Source organism: Rattus norvegicus, chromosome 13 (assembly GCF_036323735.1).
Source record: "Rattus norvegicus strain BN/NHsdMcwi chromosome 13, GRCr8, whole genome shotgun sequence".
NCBI lineage: Eukaryota > Metazoa > Chordata > Mammalia > Rodentia > Muridae > Rattus > Rattus norvegicus.
The window spans coordinates 46,994,916-47,017,978 of NC_086031.1; the positions used below are offsets into that span (position 1 = coordinate 46,994,916).

At 39.3% G+C, this 23,063-nt stretch overlaps 1 protein-coding gene across 15 annotated transcripts in view; it reads right to left on the bottom strand.

The window, feature by feature from the left end:
* The window catches only part of Mdm4 (MDM4 regulator of p53), a 146,006-nt gene that overhangs the window by 72,680 nt on the left and 50,263 nt on the right, over positions 1-23,063 (bottom strand). For 3 of the 15 annotated variants that reach the window (XM_039090702.2, XM_063272289.1, XM_006249777.5), the window contains 7 exons: positions 17,352-17,426; positions 15,994-16,127; positions 14,530-14,585; positions 9,728-9,795; positions 8,858-8,957; positions 6,669-6,829; positions 1,810-1,956 (listed from right to left, as the gene is read on the bottom strand). In XM_039090702.2, the coding sequence (XP_038946630.1) occupies positions 1,810-1,956; positions 6,669-6,829; positions 8,858-8,957; positions 9,728-9,795; positions 14,530-14,585; positions 15,994-16,127; positions 17,352-17,426 (741 nt within the window). 15 annotated transcript variants of the gene reach the window in all.

Genomic DNA, 23,063 nt, shown 5'->3' on the forward strand with positions numbered 1-23,063 from the left:
TGTGTGTAGTAGCCACAGGGAATGAAATGGGAGCACTTTAAAGCTTTACTTTTCACACTCAGAAAGAAAGCCATGTGACAATCTGGCTGCCTTACAAAAGCCTGCCCACACACCAAGAATCAAAGCCAGTGTGCTACTACACACCTTTAATCCCAGCAGCCAGGAGGCAGAAGCAGACAGATTTCTGTGAGTTCCAGGCCAATCTGGTCTAATAGCGAGATTCTGCTTCAAAAGAAGGAAAGGAAAAGGGTATGGGGAGAGGAGGGGAGGGGAGGGAAGAAAGAAAGAAATGTGGATGTTCTTGAACCCCATAGTGGTGCAGACCCATAATCTCAACATTCTGTAGGGAAAGACAAGAGACTGCCAATAGTGCAGGGTCTACTTACTGAGTCTGCATATTGGGTTCCAGATCAAATAGTGATACAGAGCATTCCTTTCTCAAGAAATAATTCATTAACTAGGCATGGTAGTGCAGGCCTGTACTTTGTGAAAGGCAGAGGGATCTTTGTGAGTTCTGGGCTACCCAGGACAACATGGACAAACTCTGATTTTCTCTCAAAAGTTCAAGTATTTAAGACCCATTCTTTTATATAAAAATATCCAAACTGCCATCTTCATTTCAGTCACTAATATTCCTGCTGATGTTTATGATTGGTTTAGGGAGTCTAACACATATTTATAGCAAACAACACAAATTCCAATGAAAACCTGTATGAATGAGATAGCCCAATTTAAGCCACCATTTGTTTTTTTGTTGCTACCTTTATATACAGCGGTATTTATTCAGTGGCTTTTTTTTAGTAATTTATTTTTATTTTATGTGTATTAGTGTTTTGCCTATATGTATGTCTGTGGTGTCGGATCCTATTGTTACTGACAGCTGTAAGCTGCCACATAGGTATTGGGATTTGAACCTGGGACCTCTGAAAGAATAACTAGTGTTCTTAACCACTGAGCACCTCTCTGACCCCTCAGTGTCTTTCTTTAAAGATCTTTCTTCAGTTAGTGTACAATGACAATGGGTTGTCATTGTATGACACTTCCCCACCGTCAGTGGACACTGCTGAAGCCTGTCTCCGTGCTGAGCACTAGCTCTGCTGCCTAGTCTTCTGACACCCACGCTGCTACTTTAAGTGTATGCCTTCACTGTGATACCTTTTTAAGTTCTTTTCAAGATAAGGTTTCTCTGTGTAGCCCTGGCTATCTTGGAACTAGCTCTGTAGACCAGGATGTCCACAAACTCAGAGGTCCACCCTCCTGCCCCTGCCCTCCAGTGTAGGGATTAATGGTGTGTACCACCATAAACAGGTCTAATTTCTTTTACTTTAAATGATGTGTATGTATGTGGCTTTAATCCTGTGAACAATGTCCAAGGAGACCAAGAGAGAGCATGGGCATGAGAAACTGAATGCAAGCTCTTGGGGAGAACAATGGAAGCTCAAGCTCCTATCCTCATATAGGAGAAAAATCACACTGACTTTAAAACAGGTCTTAGAAATTAGCTTTTTCCAATTTTGTTATGAAGTGGTTACAAAGCTACCAAAGTTCTCTAAATTCGAGAAGTCTCTTCTCCTGTAACAGAAACTGTTAAGGCCATTTATAGTTTTGCCTTATAAGCAAAAGTTTCTAAAAGAACCATTCCATAGTGAGCCCACTGAAGTGGAGGGGCAGCAGGTCCCTAACATTGCAAGAACCTCTCCATGAATCTTGGCTCATTTCTGAGGCAGCCTTGTCTAACAATTTAAAATCTTAAAACTGAGGATGGTTCTAGAACACAGACAGACACCGGGTGAGAATGCTGGCACATACCTTCTTGTCTCTTGTTCTCCCTACTTCACTTGGTTGCTCACAGTTAGCAGCTTCAACTTTTACTCCAACACCTAATTGCTCTGACACGGTCTCATTTAAAAACCACAAATCGTCCGTAGTGTCTGAAACAATGGCAGTACCTATATCCTAACAGAGAAATAAAAGGAGCTTTGTAACTGGTGACTTATCAGACGCTGAGTCAACGTAAAGCCACCCAGAGAGCACCATCCAGAGAACACCATCCAGAGAGCACCACAGCTCTCCTCAGCAGGATGTCCTCACTCAGCAGGTCTCTACAGAACGGACAGCCGCAAGGGTACCTGACAATTCTTTAACAGTAAATGAGGTACAAAATACAAGAAATGGTATAAAAGGAGCTTAAAAGAACTTAACAATTGTTCTACTAAACAGAATGCACTCTACAGTCATCTCCATAAGTGAAAATCTAGAAAAGTCCTGTGCTTTCTGATATATCCTTCCTAATTTAATGCCAATGACTGCTTTCCAGAGAAACACTGATGCAATCCCATTCTTTGAACATGATACTTTTAAAATTTGTGTTTCTTTTTGAAAAATAGTTTCATTATGCAGCTCTAGTGAGCCTGGAATTCACTGGATTCAAACTCAATATCCTCCTACCCCAGACTCTAGGTACAGTTTACACACATATACCACCACACACAACTACTTTCTGAAGCTTTCAACAACATCCACCATATACAAACTTAACTTACTGCATTCACCTATACAGGTTTTTTAAAGATTTATTTTTATTCTGTGTGCACAGGTGTTTTGCTGCATACAGAGCCCACAAAGACCAGAAAAGGGCATCCTCTGGAACTGAGCATCACCAGCTGTGAGCCACCAAGTGGATGCTGAGAAGTAAGACTAGGTCCTCCGTAAGAAGAGTAAGCATTCTTAAGTCTCTAAACCACCCCATTATCCACATGATATTTTATAGAACTTTGTACTCTGCCATTTTATTTAGGAATTATTTACTGTACTCTACCCTCATGTACACCTACACATCAGAAGAGGGCATCAGATCCCATTACAAATCTACCATGTGGATGCTGGGAATTGAACTCAGGACCTCTGGAAGAACAGCCTATATGGTCTTAATCACTGAGCCATCTCTCCAACCCTGCTCTGCTACTGTTATGCTATTACCAAATACTGCTAGTACTGCTAGTACCAGTTACTACTGTTGTAGGTACAGTAAGTAATCAATGAAAAGGCTCTGGTCTTACATTTCATTGAGAGTAAACAAACAATAAACACAAATGTAAAAACTAAAGTAGCAAGAGCAATTGAGACTATCAATTAAGATAACTAATTAAGGTAAGCAAACAAATGATGAAAGGGATGTTTATGCACTGCTAGTCACACACACACACACACACACACACACACACACACACACACACACACACACCATTAATGGAGTGACTATGGACATCAGCATGAAGGTTTCACATAAAACTTTTCCATTCCAGTACATACTCAAAGGACTCTAGGTCCTACCACATACATATTTGCATATCTATGTTTACTGCTGTACTTCTCCCAAAAGCAAAGAAATGGGCCTACCCTAGATGTTCATCAACAGATGAATGGATAAAGAAAGTATGGTACATAGAGACAACAGAATCTTATTCAGCCATAAGAAACAAATGACATTCTCAGGCATTGTGTTAAGTGAAATAAGCCAGGCTCAGAAAGATAGATACTGAATGGGTGTGTGTGTGTGTGTGTGTGTGTGTGTGTGTGTGTGTGTGTGTGTGTGTGCATGCGCGCGTGCGCGCGCGCATGTGGTGGTGGTGGTGTCTTGTAAAACCACCAAGGAGATAGAGATAGTCATTGAATACAGGTGACAGGAAAGCGAGTGGTGGAGGAGGGGCTACTAAGAGGGAAGAAAAGGGCAACAGCAGACGACATAGGAAGGGAGTAGAGATGAAGGACCACTAAGGATGATCCATAAACCCTCCAAATCAACTGAGTAAAGTCCATGTAACTCAGAGACAGAAACAGCAAATGCAAGCACAGGCCTTACACAAGTCTACAGCAGGTCTTCTGCGTATATATTACAGTTTTCTAGTTTAGTATTTTTATGGGATTCCTGAGTGTGTGAACAGAAGGGCCTCTAATTCTTGTGTTCTTGGGCTCTTTTCCTTCTGTTGATTTGCCCTGCCTAGCTTCAATGTGATGGTTTCTATCTTATATTTTATTTTACTAAAAAAATGTAAACGAGCCAGGTGGTGGCGGCACATGCCTTTGATCCTAGCACTTGGGGAGCAGAAGCAAGTGTATTTCATAAGTTCAAGGTCAGCCTGATCTACAAAATAAGTTCCAAGGCTATACCATGTCTTGAAAAACAAAAACAAAATAAACAAAATATATATAAATGAAATTACTAATTACTTCTGACACCCTCACATATACATGCAGGCAAAACACCAAGTCACATAAAATAAAAATAAATTTAAAAATGTTGATTCAAAGAGATCATCATCAAGACTCTGTCCATGGAGGAAGACAGCAAGAAATCAAGCGTCCCTCATGTCTGTGCATAGTGGCCTTGCTGTGGTGGAATGTGGATCAGTCAGTAAAATAAAGCAAGCCTTTGTCCACTAAAAAAAAAAAAAAAAAAAAAAAAGTTGATTCACATTCTAAGTGTCCAGCTTGCTTTTTATTATTAAAAGCATTTTTGTTATTAATAAAAGCAAGTTTACTTCAAAGAAAAATGATATATGAAAATGACATAATGAAGCCCATTACTTTATATCCTGCTTTTTAATGCACTCCCAGTCCCATCCTTACAAATCCTTCTCCCCATTGCCCCCTCCACTTGGATACAACCCCACCCTGGGACATCTAGGTTTAGGACGACTAGGCATATCCTCTCCCACTGAGGCCCAACCAGGCAGTCCAGGTAAGGGGAAGATGACCTAATAGCAGGGAACAGAGACTGAGACAGCCCCACTCCACTCCACTTGTTAGGGGATATTTTTTTAACTTTATATGAGTACACCGCAGCTGTGTTCAGATACACAAAAGAAGGCATCAGATCCCATCACAGATGGTTGTGAGCCACCATGTACTTCCTGGGAATGGAACTCAGGACCTCTGGAAGAGCAGTCAGTGCTCTTAACCATCTCTCCAGCCTGGGAATTTATTTTTTTAATGGTTTGTTTTTATTTACATTGGTGTTCTGCCTGCATGTACATCTGTGTGAAGGAGTCAGATCCCCAGGAACTGGAACTACGGATGGTTGTGAGCTACCATGTGGGTACTGGGAAATGAACTCAGGACCTCTGGAAGAGCGGCCAGTGTTCTTAACTGCTGAGCCATCTCTCTAGCTCCCTTTATATACTAACTTTAAACATTTTTAAAAAGGCTTAAGAAAAAAAAAAGCCAAAAGAACAGGATAGTTGGAGAGGAGGAAATGTTGAAGGTGGGGTCATGCAGGGTTACCACTTAGGAGTGGACATCTAAAGGTAAGAAATGGATCCCTATGGGACATACAACACAGTCATCTTGGAATCAGTTATGAGGACTCCTCTAAAAAAGAAGTTACATTCACATTCTAAATCACAAAAAGGAAAGAAATAGATTTGAGGGGGATGTTTCACAAACCGGAAAACAAATTTAAGTAGCCTCAAGAAAGAAGGAGTTCTGAACAAGAGCATTAAAAAGCTGTGTGTCTGGAATACAGGCAGTGAACAGTGGAGACTGATACAGACTGATACAGACTGATGCAGACTGATATGGACTGATACGGACTGATGCAGACTGATACAGACTGATGCAGACTGATGCAGACTGATACAGAAGCTCTGCAGCTATTTCTTCATCCCGCTGAAGAACTATAAACATGGCAGTAACGCAAGGTAAGCATTTGAAAAATGTACTGTTGGGTGCTGGAGAGATGGCTCAGCGGTTAAGAGCACCCGACTGCTCTTCCAGAGGTCATGAGTTCAATTCCCAGCAACCATATGGTGGCTCACAACCATCTGTAAAGAGATCTGATGCCCTCTTCTGGTGTATCTGAAGACAGCTACAGTGTACTTATAAAATAAATAAATAAATAAATAAATAAATAAATAAATAAATAAATAAATAAATAAATAAATAAGAGTATCAGGTTTAGTTCCCGGATGGCAGCTCACAACTGTTTGTAACTCTGGCTCTAAGAGATCTTAGAGGGGTTGGGGATTTAGCTCAGTGGTAGAGCGCTTGCCTAGCAAGCACAAGGCCCTGAGTTTGGTCCCCAGCTCCGAGAAAAAAAAAAAAAAAAAAGAGAGAGAGATCTTAGAACCTCCTTCTGGCTTCTGGACACCTGCATAGGCAGTATACAGACATATATTCAGATGCTCATGCATACATTCATGCACTAAAAATATTTTTTAAAAAAATCAAAAATATTAAAATCAAGAAATATAGCTGTGGTGTGAAACTGCTCAACCACATACATGAAAAACACCAATGGTACCAGGTGGTGGTAGTGTGTATCTTTAATCCCAGCACCAGGGAGGTGAGACAGGTACATCTCTGAGCTCCATACCAGCCTGGTTTAAGTGTGTATGATGGAGAAGAAAGTCAGCATCTCCTGTAGTTTAGCTAGACTTATTAAGTAGAAAGAAAAGATAGGGAAGACTTAAGAAAAAGAGGTTTCATGTTCAAGGTCAAACTCTGTAACAGTGGGGGTTCAATGTGGAATTTAGAAGTCAGGACTACATTTGAGCATCATACACATACAGATCAAACAAAACAGTAAGAGCTTTAGCTAAGAATGCAACACAGTCAGAGTAAAAGAACAAAACACAAAGCAAAAACAGCTCCTCAGATGTCACTTTTACCTGATTTGTCTGTAAATCAGTTGAGCCATTACTTCTAGGTATATAGTTGTTTCTCAAATTCCCTAGAAACCACCAAGGCAGGCCAGCAACATCCCACTCCTCAAAATCAAGATCAAGCCTAGATGTCTCATCTTGAGATAAATGTTCTATCAAGTCTTCATCTACAGAAATCAAATGAAAATAACTATAGGTAATATAGAAGAACCAAGATTTTTCTTAGAATACTTAACAATCTTTGTAAAATAAGTAAAAAGAAACTCCTATTCTCAGTAAGAAGGAAACAGGAATCAAATACCTTAGTGGCATGTCTCAAACCTCCCATTTAGGTTTCATTAGCAAGCAGGAACACTCAGGACACAAAACTCTAAAAGCATCTGAATGTGCTGTTCTAAAAGGATTTCAAAATGGCCATTTTCTGAAATTTTTAACATCCCAACCCTGTAATAAATAATGGTGATGATTTAGAGCTAGGCACAGTAGTATACACCTGCCTTCAATCCCAGCACATAGCATGCTCTGGCTTTAGCCAGGGCTGCACAGTTGACTCCATCTCAAAAACAAACAAAAACAGTATCATTACAATGATGCAATCTAATGCACCTTTTGATACTGGCTTAGCCACTGGATTACAAATGGCAATTACATAGTAGCCCAACCCCTGAGGTCAAAGCAGAGAGGTACAGACCCTATTGGGAGTAAAAGGTTAAGAAAGTCTTACTGGTGGCACATATTTGGGACAGTTATCAATAAAGCTTGCTTTGTTAGGTAACAACCACTATCAACAGAGAACTGTCCAAATAAACACATATATGTGTCTTTTCTGGATCAAGGGCTCCTTGAGAAATCAGTACCTGAAAGTCCCACAGATAACAAGGCCACCCGTATTTTAAGTAAAGGACCTGGACAGTTACTAAGCTCCTCTTGTCATAGGTCACCTTTTTCTTCCCATTCGCTAGTCTTAATGTAGTACTTTACCCTTTCCCTACTTTCTCCCTGTCGTCCACCTCTTCCCAATGCACTGGACCTAGTGAAGGCAGTCACAGAAGCATAAACATGCCCAGGCATATACAGTTCAAAGATTTCTACAACCAACTGGTCCCTGCCAGAACACAGCTTAACTAATTACATCCTGCTATCATCATAGACATATTTGTGGCCAGAAAAACTTCAATTACATTTTATCCATTCATTACTTTAATGATCAGAAACTAATTCCCAAGACAGAATCATTAAAGTTATACTCACGTATTCAAGCTCTACAATTTAGTATAAAAGGAATATGAATGATTATTTCCACAAGTAAAATGTTGTCCTGTCTACCTGTAGACCTTGCTGAAAAGTCTAGAACTATTCATTCCTAAATTTCTATCACAAATTACACATAGTGTCCAGCTTTTTCTGAGTAGAAAATAAGAATTTGCAGTTAAATGAAATCACACATTTAAAGGACTGAAATAACTTCAACGTAAACATAGATTAAAACCAATTTAAATGTTCAAATACAATGAGAAAACAATCCAGCATGATAAACTATTCAAATTTAATTTAAACATATAAAACAACTTTAGTAACATAACTTTCTCAGATATAATCAAAAGTCTAATCTACCTTTGACCCAATTATGAACCAGAAAGGAGTTACTAGAAAACGTTATACTATAAACTAAATACCTTTAGGGAATTTATCATTTTGTACATAAAACAAAACAAAACAAAATACACCATAATTTCCAAAGATTATGTTATAATATTTTAAGAGAAACTTCCAAAATATCAGTTAACTCACTCACCCTGACCATGTATCTAGCAGGATGAAAGGTTCTATCAGAGCACCAGAAGTTCTTAACTTGCTATGTAATGTCTGCTTCTCTGCTATTACATATATTGTGCTGCTATATATATATATATTGCCATTTTTTCAAACTTTATCTTTAAAATATTAGCATCTACCTCAAAAGATAAAAGCGAAGTCAAAATATGAAGTCTACAGTAGGTGAAAGAAACTCAAAAGACTGAGAGCAAACTTGGACAACATCCTCTCAAGCTCGCTGGCTCATAAAGGTTCTGTACTACCCACAGCCCGGAAGCTGCCAAAGAATCCCTACTATCGAGATAAATGTCATTTCTAGAAGTGCAAATAAAGAAAGGAAGGACAGAGGGTTAGAGGGAGAAGTCTTCATCCAAACTCACCTGCTCTGGAATCTCTGCATTTACGTCGTGAGGTAGGCAGTGTGTGAGTATCATCTTCTTCAGTTCTTTTTCTGGGGTTGGAGCACTCTGTTGCACCGTGCTGAAAGGGAAGGGTGTCAGTTAGTACAGCTGAAATGACTAAGACCAGGGGATGTAGCAGTTCCATTCTGGCTCACCAGTTAGTGTGCAACACAATGGGTTATGCACAAGAAAAGAGAGCTCTAAAGCTGACAAGAATCCTCAAGAAAGGCAACACACACCTCTCAACACCACCAGCAGAACTAGCAGGACCCCAAACTTGGGGAAGGGGAATAACTTGTGTACAAAGGACAAAATACACTCTTGAAAAACAGGTTGTCTGCACAGCCTACTTCTATTAGGTATATTCAGAAAGCAAGTGACACCCTCATCATATTTCAAGATGATCTTAAAAGTTTCCCTACATTTGAGGCAACTCATGACATAATGCCATGACATAAACTTAAACTTAACTGCAACCAGCCTGCTACAGTCTAATACAGCAATGCCTCAAACACTCAAATATATACCATCTTAAACACACACACACACACACACACACACACACACACACACACACACACGCAAAGAAATAGAAAGAGAGAAAGAGAGAGAGCAACTGGAAGGAGTGAAAATCAGAAGTGCTACATCCCAAAGACACATTCAGAGACTGGAACTCTGTTAAGGGCAGAACAGAGAAGGTTCACTCTGTCCCTGGTCTGTGAACCCCCAAGGGCTTTTCTTATTAAATCCTTACCACATTCACGAAAAGGCCTTGGGAGCCCAAGATCCACAGGTACAGAGAAGGGGCCACTCTGTACAAGAAAAGAAGTCACCGTGTGGTGATTTTACCTTCAGTCGGTCTTGACTTGGAATATCCATAGTGTGATCCTGTGCGAGAGCGAGAGTCTGAGCAGCATCTGGATAGCAAGTAAAACAAAAGGAAAACCTTCCCTGGTAATAACCATTCTTTCCACAAAGACCTCAGCACACAGCCCTGAAGCAGGCTTGTTCTCTAGAGATGGACTTCTACCTGGAAAAGAGTCTCTTCCCAAATGGGGGAAAAAAAAAAACTTCTAAAACTCACAAACCCAACAAAGCCAGGTTAAAAGACAGCACCAGAGCAACCTGGAGGAAGCACAAGAGGCTGAGTTTGCTGTCCAGGGCAGGTGTTCAGACTTTTATTCAAAAATGTGGTGTTCATCTCTTTCTATTTCAGCAAACTGCCTACTTTATAAACAGCAACAAACATTACCTGTCTATTAAAGTTTGTATTTTTAAGTGTTGTATTACAAAACCTGAAAACTAGGAATTTGCCAGACTTGTTTCAGAAAACAAACTTTCATCTTCAAACAAATCTGCATTCTTAAATGCCACGGTGATTCCGTGGTCTGAATACAGAATGTTACTAAGTCCTATTCTTCTCAGCAACTACATTTTCCTAAAAGTACTGAGTGTTTCTCTCCAAACAATCAACAGAAGCAGAAAGGGAGGCAGAGTAGAGAGAAACTCTTTGTTTTTAGATGTTCTTGTCTTACTATTGTGTGTTGTGACAAGCATACACATCAGTCACAGTTGCACTGTGAACTATGGGACAGAAGTCAGTCCTCTCCTTCCACAGTGGGTTCTGTGAATCAAAACTCAGGTCCTCAAGACTGTGTAAGTCCTTTAACCCACTGAGCTGTCACCATGGCCAGACAGACATCCCTATGTTGCAATAGCTGAAGAGGGAAATGTATCCCAAGAACTTAGAAAAGTTTCAAGTGAAACAAAACCTAAAAACATGACCACAGAAAAAAACAAGCTACTGAGACACTAACCTGACCTACACAATTACTATAAGCTTCATGGAACTGACAGACATTCAAGTGTGCCTGCTAAGGACTGGGTTCACCAGCCACTAGCAGAGACAGAAAGAAGCCATTCATGAAAACAACAGCATCAATGGACCACCAAGAACCCAGATCCAGACTCTAACTATTCTGACAATTCAGTTGTTTTTCACAAAACAAATGTTTTTCAAAATTGTTATTCCATTTCTAGAAGCACTTTTATAGCTAAGTGAGTATAAATTCAGAAATAGCATCTTCTGGCCAAAGTCATCTTCAAAATAAGAAACAAGACCAAACTAACACAATGTAGGTAGAAGTAGGAGGTTTTTTGTTTTGTTTTGTTTTGGGGGGGGGGGGGTTAAAAGCAATCTGTCGTTATTACTAAAAAGCCTTATTTAGGCTTAACTACTTAAAAACAAAAAGGAAATCATCTAAAAAGCTACAATATAAAAGGAAATTTAAAACTACAAAGCTTGTTATATCTATTTCATTTTATTAATATACCTGGGAAGTTAGAAAGAACCACCTTCATTTTAATTAATGACCATCTTCCTCAACAACCAAAACAGGTAAAGATCTAAACCCACTTAAAAAGGTCCAAAAATTGTAAGTATAGCACTTTTTTCATTTCTTTCAAATAAAAAAAGCACATGCAGGGGCTGGGGATTTAGCTCAGTGGTAGAGCGCTTACCTAGGAAGCGCAAGGCCCTGGGTTCGATCCCCAGCTCCGAAAAAAAGAACCAAAAAAAAAAAAAAAAAAAAGCACATGCAATCCAATTTATTTTTAGGTCAACAAAGAGATCCAACTGTAAACACTAAGAGAGCAAGCCAGAGCAGACAATCCAAACTCCTTGCAAAATTCCCTGTGAAACTCTATAGAACAATACACTTTTTAAAAATTCTCTAAAAGTGTTTTGCAGCCATTTCCTAAGGCACTGAATTACATTACATATGGTCAGTGAGGGATCTCAGTAAAGAACATCCCAAAACACTTAATACTTCTTCCTTTTCCCTGAAACTGAGGAGCTAAGCAGCCTACACTAACCTGAAACTTTACAGCCCCATCTCTGCCTCCCAAGTAATGGTGTTCACCATTGAGTCAGGATCCTGTGGCTTTTAAGGACAAAATTTCTTGAAAATGACAAGTTAAATAAAAATTAAAATGTTGCAAGAACTTAATGCTCAGAGGGAAAATATGTGTCCAAAAACTCGGGAGGGTGACCAGCTTGTATTGAGAGTTAAGAGAGGTTAAGGACATAAGGAGTATGGCAGAATGGCTAGCACAATCATGGCCCGTGACCAAGATGGCCAAACCACTGACTGAACTGAATAAAATCCTCTGCTTCTTTACCTCTAGAACCTCTTCAGATGATGGCTGCAAAGGTGAACTGAACTGTTAAAGAAATGTTCTTTATAATACACTACAGAAAAAGATATTTGCAGAAAAAGTACAAGAAAGAAAATAAGGAAGGAAAATGTAAGAACTAGCTATGCTCACTTGAAATATTCAGAGGATCAATTAGAAAACAAATTAAGCAATGTACAAAATAAAATTATGCAGTCCTTCATGTATTTCAGCCATCAGTGACTTTCCAAAGAAAATTTTAACTCACAAATGACTGGATTTCATTCAATAAAGCTGCCTCTCATTTACAAAGCTCCCAGTCTCAATGTCCTTCAGTGACATGAAAAGAGATTCAGGAAGGGTCTTTGCAATATGTCTACTTCCATGAGCATGACCAAGACCTAGCAAGGCAGTATCATTTGGTCAGTGTTCCTCAAATCTAACGGAGATGAACAGAAGAGGACAGCTTCATTAGAGCGAGAAAGAGTGTCACACACATTTCAGTACCATCTCTACCTTACCTCTTTGGAAACCAGACTCCAAACAGCTAGCTTCCTCCCCATAACTAAGAAATTTGGGGAAGTATTTAAAAGGTCTGGGAAGGGGCTGGAGAGATGGCTCAGTGGTTAAGAGCACCCGACTACTCTTCCAGAGGTCCTGAGTTCAATTCCCAGCAACCACATGGTGGCTCACAACCATCTGTAATGAGATCTGATGCCCTCTTCTGGTGTGTCTGAAGACAGCTACAGTGTACTTATATAATAATAAGTGAATAAATCTTTAAAAAAAAAGGGGGGGGGAGGTTGGGGATTTAGCTCAGTGGTAGAGCGCTTGCCTAGCAAGTGCAAGGCCCTGGGTTCGGTCCCCAGCTCCAAAAAAAAAAAAAAGGTCTGGGAAGGGTCAAATTGGCTTACAGATAACAGTTTATTGAGCCAAGTGTGGAGACTCATGCCTGAGATTTCAACATTCAGAAGGCTGGGAGTAGCAGGTATTTCTAAGTTTGAAGCTAGCCAGAGTACAAATCAAGTTCCAAGCCAACCTGAACTACAATATATGTCATAAATAAGCACACCACCATGTGTGTTTATATAAACAAATTACAAAAATTATTAAAGTGAAAATGTCTTGGGGAAACCTTTATAATGGACCAGAGCAATACTACCAAGAGCCTACATCGTATGTGAAGGCGGGACAGACTTACATAACTAATGTGAGACACACAAAGCGGGGGGAGGGAAGGAGTCCAAAGCACCATCGATAAATATCTGTCAGCAAAGACATTTAAACTTGAATCTATCCACTCATTAAGAAACACAAACATGGGGTTGGGAATTTAGCTCAGTGGTAGAGCGCTTGCCTAGGAAGCACAAGGCCCTGGGTTCGGTCCCCAGCTCCAAAAAAAGAACCAAAAAAAACAAAAAAAAAACAAACAAAAAAAACAAAACAAAACAAAAAAACACAAACACAAGGATATAATCTGTCAATTCTAGAACACAGGCAATCCTATAGGACAAATCAATAAATAGGATGAAAACCAAAAGTAGTATCCTACACCACAGTACAGTGGCCACAGTAATTTACTGAATAATTTAATAGCCGGAAGTGGAGATTTTGAATGGTTCCAACACACAAAAAAAGCAGGTATGTTAGATTACCCTAATTTGATCACTGAAGATTCTATATGTAACAAAATTACCTCTCTCTCTCTCTCTCTCTCTCTCTCTCTCTCTCTCACGCACACACACACACACACACACACACACACACACCACACACACCACACACACACACAGAGGGCAGATGAGTATTTGGTTTTTGCAATAAACCCAATGCAATGTGTGGACTTTGTTTGGATCATCACCTAACAAACCAAAAATAAAAAAAGTATTATTACTTATGAGTACAGTAATGATGTGGTTATGTTTGAAGGGAAAAAGTCCTTATCTAAGAGATTTTTTTTAAATATATCATGATGAAGCAAATATATAATGCAACATTTATAATTACTAAGTTTAAGCTGGGCCTGCCTGCCTCCACAGACCAGAAAAATCTATCTACTAGGAAGACAGTCACAGGGGAACCCACAAATTCAAGGCCTGCCTTTGCTACAGAGTGAGTTAAAAGGCCAGCATGGGCAACTTAGGAAGCTACTCTCTCAAAATAGTAAGCAGAAAGCTAGAACCATAAGTCAGTGGTAAAGTGCATAAACACAAGGCCCTAGGTTCAATCCCTTATGCTGTATAAAGAAAAACATCCCATCTAGGATATAGACATCGCTCCTCTCTAAGCTTCAGTATGACTGAGTTCATCAGTGAGAATTTACTTAACAGTAATACCATGCTGTATGACAAACAGTCATACCAACATCCCTGCAGTCATGTCATAGACAGCACTCCATTTCATCTTGACCCTGGTTCCCATCATTTGCTTCCTTAAACTCAAAGCTTCAATACAAACTGAAGAAACATATAACATACCTGTGTTAACAGAGGCTGACGTAACAAGGTTCTTTCTTAGCATGTCATACAGAGGGCTGTAAAAGAAATACTATGTAAATATTTGTGATTTTCCATTATATATTAAATACACCTATGGCGTGTTACTTTCCTACTTTCTCTTAGATATACAAACAGAATCTTTTTCTTTCTTTTTTTTTGACCTAGAAATAATAGAACAGAATCTTTTTCTTAAAAAAAATTTTTTTTAAAATAACTTAAACATTAAAGAGGAGCCAGGCACAATAGCGCTTGCCTGAAACGCCAGCATTTGGGAAGTTCAGACTGGAAGATCAAGTTCAAGGTTATTCTTAGCAACTTACTGACTTAAAGCCTACCTAAGTTCAAAGGTGAGCCTATTTAAACACAAAACAAACAAACAAAAAAGCTAGGCGAGGTGGCACACACCTTTAACCGCAGTGATTAGTGTGTGAATACAGGTGGATCTCTTTGAGTTCGAGACCAGCCTAGTCTACAGAGTGAGTCCAGGACACAGCCAGGGCTGGTTACACCAAGAAACCCTGTCTCAAAAAAAGGAAAGGAAAGGAAAGGAAAGGAAAGAAAAAAAAAAAAAATGAACATCTAACCCCTGCTACCTAGTCCTCAATAAAAATTTGATCAAATTTTATTTTATTAACTATTGATAACCTGATTGGGAAGATTTTCTTTGAAGATTATTCTTTTCTTCCAGATGTCAAGTTTTGTATTTTTGACTCAAAAAATGGAAGTGTAAAAAGAAGTTTTATCAATGTTAAGAAAAAATAAGCTCAGAAAAAAGCAATCACTAAGGCGCAATCATTAAGGGCAGGGGAACAAACACCAGAAGGTTGAGGGTGGGCTAGAAAGATGACCTAACTGAAGAGCATTGACTGCTCTTACAGGGAAACAACTTAACAGCACCCACATGGTGGTTCATGACCATGTACTTCAGTTCCAGATCTCACACCCTCTTCTGGCCTCCTTGGGCACAAAGCATGTATCTGAGCAGACATATGCATGCAGGAAAAACACTCACACACATGAATTAAAAGTTTAAAGAAAATGTTAAAGAACACCAACTTGTGACCAACTACATGACCCCCTCCTATTCAACCTTCACACAAGATGTTCAACCAGACGCTACCCACCCATTAGCCCTCTAGAAACTGTCACAGCTCAGCTCACATTCTCTCCTTCCTCAAGGAACCTTAGACAGGATAAGTCCCAGCCATTCCATTTCATATACTTCTCTCTACAGCTCTTATTGTCTGTCATGCTATTTTACCATGTATGAAGATGATTACTATTCTGTATGTACCATCAAATCAAACTGTCCACACTGCAAACCACCGGCTATACAACATATGTAGCCCTAAAAACACTTATTGACTATAGAAAACATAACCTATACAGAATGAGTGAGCAGATATAAGCCCTCAAAGATACATAAACCCTCACCCTTTTTACCTTGGATCTTTCACAGAAAAGCTCTGACATCCAAGTAGATCTCCCAAAAGGTCTCCACCACAGTACACCAGATGTTGCTCCTGTTGATCATAGAGCTGCTTCACCATTATATACTGGCCTAGATAGTGCATTACCTACATGAGAATAAAACACCATGAAATGATATGTCTGACTACAACCAAAACCACAACTACGCATGAGTGACTGAGATATTTTGCTAGAGAAAGACATAAGACCACCGGTATTTGGATGCTGACAGAGTGTAAGCAATCCCCAAACAGGATAGATGTTTCCTACAGTAGGTTCATCCATTCATCCATCAACAGAACCTGATCTGACAATGAAAAAAGGCAGCAACTTAACATTCAACTGCAGTGCCCGATCTTTAATGGGCCATTAGTCCTAATACAGAGACCAGAATCTAGGTCTCTCACAAATAAAAACATAGTTTACCTGGCTTTTTCCTTTCAGGTTTCAAAAACTCATGATTCTAAACTTGAAAAGTGTTCTTTCCCACGCAGATGAAGCATGTCATAGAACCTCTATTAAATCACCTAGGCTGATAGATACACTGTTTGACAATAGACCTGGATAAATTTTATGACAAACAGGGAGAAAATGAAAGGGGAAAGGGAAAGAATCTACTAATAGAGTTTTTAATGCTTCATGTTTTAGTCTTTATTTCCCTTCTACCCACCGACCCTGGAATGTTTCTTAAAAGTAGGTTAAAAAGCACCAAACTTCTCACCCAACAATTAAGTTCTTGTAAAATATCAAAAGCAAGTCAAAGACATCTATAATCTCCACTGTATTACTGATAGATGTGGCAATGAAGGAAAAGAAGGTCTATAATTTGTTTTCTGCGTAAGAAAGGTGGAAGGTTCTACCATACTAAATGCAAATTGTTGAGTACATTAACATTTGAATAATTCCACTGAAAAAATTCAATGTGCTGGCTTTTTAAAAAAAAAGCTTCCAGATGCTAAGTTATTTAAATTCTTAAACATTCAAAATGACTGGGTGCTCCCAGAATACCTGACAGATGCAGTGATAAAGTTCCTGCCTCAGTCCCTGCCTGCTGCAAGTCTTACAATCTGTGGCTTTTTTTTAACCCACGCATTTTGCTTTATCATTCAATGAATGATGAATGAATGGTAAATGAATTTGTGGACGACCACATATATATGCACTTCAAAAGGAAGTGTGAAGGAAACAGGAAATGAACAAGGCAGTCCTCACAATATGAAAACCGTTCCTTCAGTAGCACAACTTCCTTTCCTGGCCCTGACTTCAGAACTGTACAAATGATGGCCTCTACTCAACTGTCCTTAAAACTGGGAGCTGTCCCTGATGCTTACCTCTTTCATGGTGAAAACTTCCCCCTGAGCACCTGCTGCTTGCAAAATCTTGAGAAGCTGCAGTTTTGGTCGTACCTGCTATAAACATAAAACATTAACACAGAATTTTCATGTCCCTGAAAGGCCTGGACTTACTATGTGGTAAAAGATGACCTTGAACTCTGGATCCTCCTGCACAAACCCCAGCATAAAGCCCCTATTTCCATTTCACTTAGATCAGTTTCTAAAAAAATTAAGGAAGCAATCTTCCAAAAAAAAAAAAAACAAAAAACAAAACAAAAAGCTCTAGGAGGGGCTGGAGAGATGGCTCAGCGGTTAAGAGCACCTGACTGCTCTTCCAGAGGTCATGAGTTCAATTCCCAGCAACCACATGGTGGCTCACAACCATCTGTAAAGAGATCCGATGCCTTCTTCTGGTGTATCTGAAGACAGATACAGTGTACTTATATATAATAAATAAATAAATCTTTAAAAAAAAAAAAAAAGCTCTAGGAGACACTTGCCGTCTTTCTGATAAATCATTTACAACAGGAAGTATATTCGTACCTACAAGGATGACAATAATGATAAATTTTTAAGGAAAATAGCTGTTGGCTTGAAAACAGGAAAACTAGAATCTTTGTGCATTTATAATGGAAATAAATGGTATAACTGCTGTGGAAAAAAAAAACCAGCAGCCCTTGGAAAGATGGCTCAGTAGTTAGGAACACTGGCTGCTCTTGCAGGGAACCTGCATTCAAGTCCTAGTACTCACAAGGCACCTCACAACTGTAACTCTAGTTACAGGATACTCACTTCTGGCCTTGGTTGGCACACCTGTGAGACACAGACATACATGCAGGCAAAACACTTGATACTCACAAAATTTTTAATTAGATTCCAAGGTAACTATTAAAAACCTGAAAGCTGGGGCTGGAGAGATGGCTCAGTGGTTAAGAGCACTGGCTATTCTTCCAGAGGTCCTAATTTCAATTCCCAGCAACCACATGGCAGCTCATAACTCTCTATAATGAAGTCTGCTGCCCTCTTCTGGCCTGCAGGCATACATGCAAACAGAATGATGTATACATAATAAATCTAAAACAGAAACAAAAACAAAACCTGAAAGCTGGGGCCAGGCATGGGGACACACTTGTAATCTCACATTGCAGGGGGGGCGGGGGGGCAAGAGGATCTTTAAGTTTGAGGTCAGCCTGGTCTATACAGCAATTTCCAGTACAGCCAGAACGTCATAAAGACCCCATCTCTGAAAAAGAAAAGGAAAGAACCTTAAAAAGGTCCAGACTAAATATTTGTATACTTGTATTATTCTGAAATCATCAAAGGATGATGGCACTGAAACTCAGCAGGTTTGATAAAGAGTATTATTTGTTATGTACAACATCACTTCACTGACTGTAGAAATTTGTGAATTCTTTAGCCAATAATTGTGACTTTGGGTTTTTGTTTTTAGACATTTTTATTACAAAACTGAAATGAAAACTGAGGCACTAAGGAAGACAAAGTTATCTAGTTACTGCTCTGGTGTCCTATTCCAGCCACAGGAACTGACTTTATCATATATATACATTTTGTGATATTTGCCTCCACTTGTATACTTTCCTATCTTTTATCTTTCACTTAAAATGTTGTCTTTCATATCCTTACTCATTTTTTTAAAGATTTATTTATTTATTATATATAAGTACACTGTAGCTGTCTTCAGATACACCAGAAGAGGGCATCAGATCTCATTACAGATGGTTGTGAGCCACCATGTGGTTGCTGGGATTTGAACTCAGGACCTCTGGAAGAGCAGTCCATGCTCTTAACCGCTGAGCCATCTCTCCAGCCCCTTACTCATTTTTATATGCTGCTTGAAACTGATCTTAGAACCTCACACATGCTAAGCAAGTATTCTATCACTCAGCTATGGTCTCAGTTCCCTTACTAATTATTAATAAACACAAAATGTAACCACTTTTATGTGTCAACTTATTAACTATTTATTAAACCAAGGAACAAAAAAACTGTTTTGCATCTGTGAAAAGACTTTCCCACTCCTCATTTCGGCGGCTCTGGGGATCTATTCCTGAGCCCTGCACATCCACATCAAGTGAGTGCTCTGGAGCTCAGCTAACCCTACTACTGCTGTAGATGGTTACATTAGAATATGACCATGACCAGAAGTTCATGTTATTTTTTTTTTTTTTTGGTTCTTTTTTTCGGAGCTGGGGACCGAACCCAGGGCCTTGCGCTTGCTAGGCAAGCGCTCTACCACTGAGCTAAATCCCCAACCCCTGTTCATGTTATTTTTAAGGCTACAGTACTGAAGGGGTAAGACACAAACTTTATGGCCTGCAAAGCCTAATATATATGTTTTCTAGCCCTATACAGAACATCTGTTGACTCCTACCCTAAACTTCAAATAGTTCATAATTTGTGTTAGTAAAAATAATGCCACTTGAAAGTAGTGAGTCACAATTGTAACCACGGCACTTGGGAGAGCCAAGTTTATCTAGAACTTGCTATGTAGACCAGGCTGGCTTCAAAAAAAAAAAAAAAAGTATCCTACTTGAATCATTATGCATATATTTTTTCATAGTATGAACAACCTACCTGGATTATTAAAGAAAATGGAGCAGCTGGGAGCTGGGGAGATGGCTCAGTCAACAGTGTTTGTTGTATAAGCATGAAAACCTGAGGCCACTCAGATTTCCAGCCACCCAAAGAGAAAGCCACATGTAGTAGCCGATAGTCCAGCACTGAGAAGGCTGTGACAAAGGGACCCTCCTGGAACTTACTGGCTAGTCTAGCTCAATCAGTGAGCTATAAATACTATATAATTGTAATATGTAATTTGTAATTTATAACATAATGTATAATTATAATACAGAATATAAAAATAGTAATATACAATGTATAGATTTAGTAACAGACCCTGCCTCAAAAGTAAGGTATAGCACAACTGAGGCAGACAAGCCATTTTAACTTCTGGTCTTCACAGACTCATGAACAATATCACAGGCACATGGGGGGGGGGGGGGGAGTCAAGTAGCTGAGTGTAGTTAATCCATAGATTATATATATATATATATATATATTAGAATCTCAGTTGCCAAGGTTGTCCTTAAATTCACTCTGTAGTACAAGCAAGCTTTGAACTTTTAATTCTCCTGCTTGAGCCATCCAAGTAGTTGGGATTATAGGATTTCACCATCAGATCCCTCAGTAAAGACATTTTAAGACTACTACTTCCCAGCTTCCCTAATGCTTTAGCTATAAGGATGGTAGTAAAAATAAAAAAGACCCAGTCCTCTCTAGCAATTCTTTACTCCCTATTAATTTAGATATGTAACTAAGCTCTTCAAGTAGAAAAGAAACCAGGACACTCCATGCCAGTCTCTCTGTACTGGCCGGAGGAGAAAGCAGCCATCTCAACCATCTCAACCATGAGCTGGCAGTGGATATAAGAAGTGAACAAAGGCAGCTATGGCTGTGGATGTCATTACAGGACTCCACTCCTCAAAACACATCCTGGGCATATGCCTAACTCCAACAGTAACTAAGCTGCCTCCAGATGAGGAACTTCTCTGCAACTACCTACATTTCTGAGTAATAAAGATTCTTCTATATAGGGAAACTTTTATTGTTACAAAAAAAAAAAAAAAAAAAGGTGTCTGGGGATACAGCTCCATGGTAGAGCACCTATCCAGTATGCATGAGGCCTAAATTCAACCTTGAGCACAGAGATAGGCAAAAAAAACAGAAACAAAAAGTTTCTTGTAAAGATTTATTTATTTATTATATATAAGTACACTGTAGCTGTCTTCAGACACACCAGAAGAGGGCATCAGATCTCATTACAGATGGTTGTGAGCCACCATGTGGTTGCTGGGATTTGAACTCAGAACCTCTGAAGAGCAGTCGGTGCTCTTAACCACTGAGCCATCTCTCCAACCCAGAAACAAAATTTAAGGAATGGGACCAGCTTAAATTAACCCTATCTCTGACATCAAAGAAAAGCAGGCTGATGAGTCTCAGATACAAATTTGCGTGGACAGAATAAACACCAGAAAAAGTAGATGCTGTGTCCGAGGGGTATCTGAGATCTTGGCAGCATCAGTAACTTTATAACACACTATTATTATATAATATAACATAGAACTGGGAAGCCTACTTTTGAGATAGCTTCAAAACCTTCTCATTCTGCTATACAAGAAGCAGACAGTGTAGGCACTGGACTATGTCTCCCTTTCCCTGTCTCACTACCAACAAGACAGATGAGCTAGAGCCTTTCTAACCCCACAGTTTATTTACCCCAGGCTACATTAACTTTACACCGATTACACTATCTTAATGCCATCACTCCGGAACGCTCAGGAGGTGACTGTGATCTACTACACTCCCACTAAGCTGGCCCTTACAGTATGCCCATCGTATACAATTTTGTTATTTACTTATTTTTTTTTTCATTTTTTTTTTTATTAACTTGAGTATTTCTTATATACATTTTGAGTGTTATTCCCTTTCCCGGTTTCCGGGCAAACATCCCCCTCCCCCCTCCCCTTCCTTATGGGTGTTCCCCTCCCAACCCTCCCTATTTACTTATTTTTGTTTTATTTAAGACAGGGTCTCTCTATTATGTAACTCAGGTTGGCCTCAAACTCACAGAAATCCACCTGCCTCTGCCTCCTAAGTGCTAGAATTATAAAGACTTGCATATACCAAGTCCATATAGCCTAGTTTTGTTATTCTATTTTATATTATCAAGTTTGTATCATTTCCTTTTAGAGCTTCCTCAATGTTAAGAACTCCTTCATTCTAAAGATTCTTATATTTTCTTCCAATGTCTTGACTTTCTACATTTAAATCTTTACCTGGAATTTGTGTTTTCCAGAGACATGACTATCACAAAATTATTTTATAAAATTAATTTATACTGCCTCTTTTTCTCGTCAACTCCAAATCCTACTTTCAGCATATATAAAGGAACAAGCATGAAGAAATGTTTCTGAAACACAAAAATAAAGTAATTTTTAAAAAAACTCTACTAAGGGGCTGGGGATTTAGCTCAGTGGTAGAGCGCTTACCTAGGAAGCGCAAGGCCCTGGGTTCGGTCCCCAGCTCCGAAAAAAAAGAACCAAAAAAAAAAAAAAAAAAAAAAAAAAAAAAAAAAAACTCTACTAAAGGAAAAAGTCTGGAGCTGGAGAGATAGCTCAATGGTTAAAGGCACATGTTTGGGGGCTGGGGATTTAGCTCAGTGGTAGAGCGCTTGCCTAGGAAGCACAAGGCCCTGGGTTCGGTCCCCAGCTCCGGAAAAAAAGAAAAAAAAAAAAAAAAAAGGCACATGTTTGTCTTCTACAGGACCTGGATTTGAGTTCCAGCAACCACATAATGGCTCACAATCATCTGTAACTCCAATCCCAGGGTATCCAATTCCCTCTTCTGGCTTCCAAGGGCAACACATGCATGTTATTTAAAGACAATGCATTCAGACAAAACATACAGGCATGCATATACATATAATAACAATAAATAAATCTTAAAAAATAAAAAATAGGGCTGGAGAGATGGCTCAGAGGTTAAGAGCACTGACTGCTCTTCCAGAGGTCCTGAGTTCAATTCCCAGCAACCACATGGTGGCTCACAACCATCTGTAATGGGATCCAATGCCCTCTTCTGGCCTGCAGGCATACATGCAGGGAGAAAGCTGTATGATGTATAAATAAT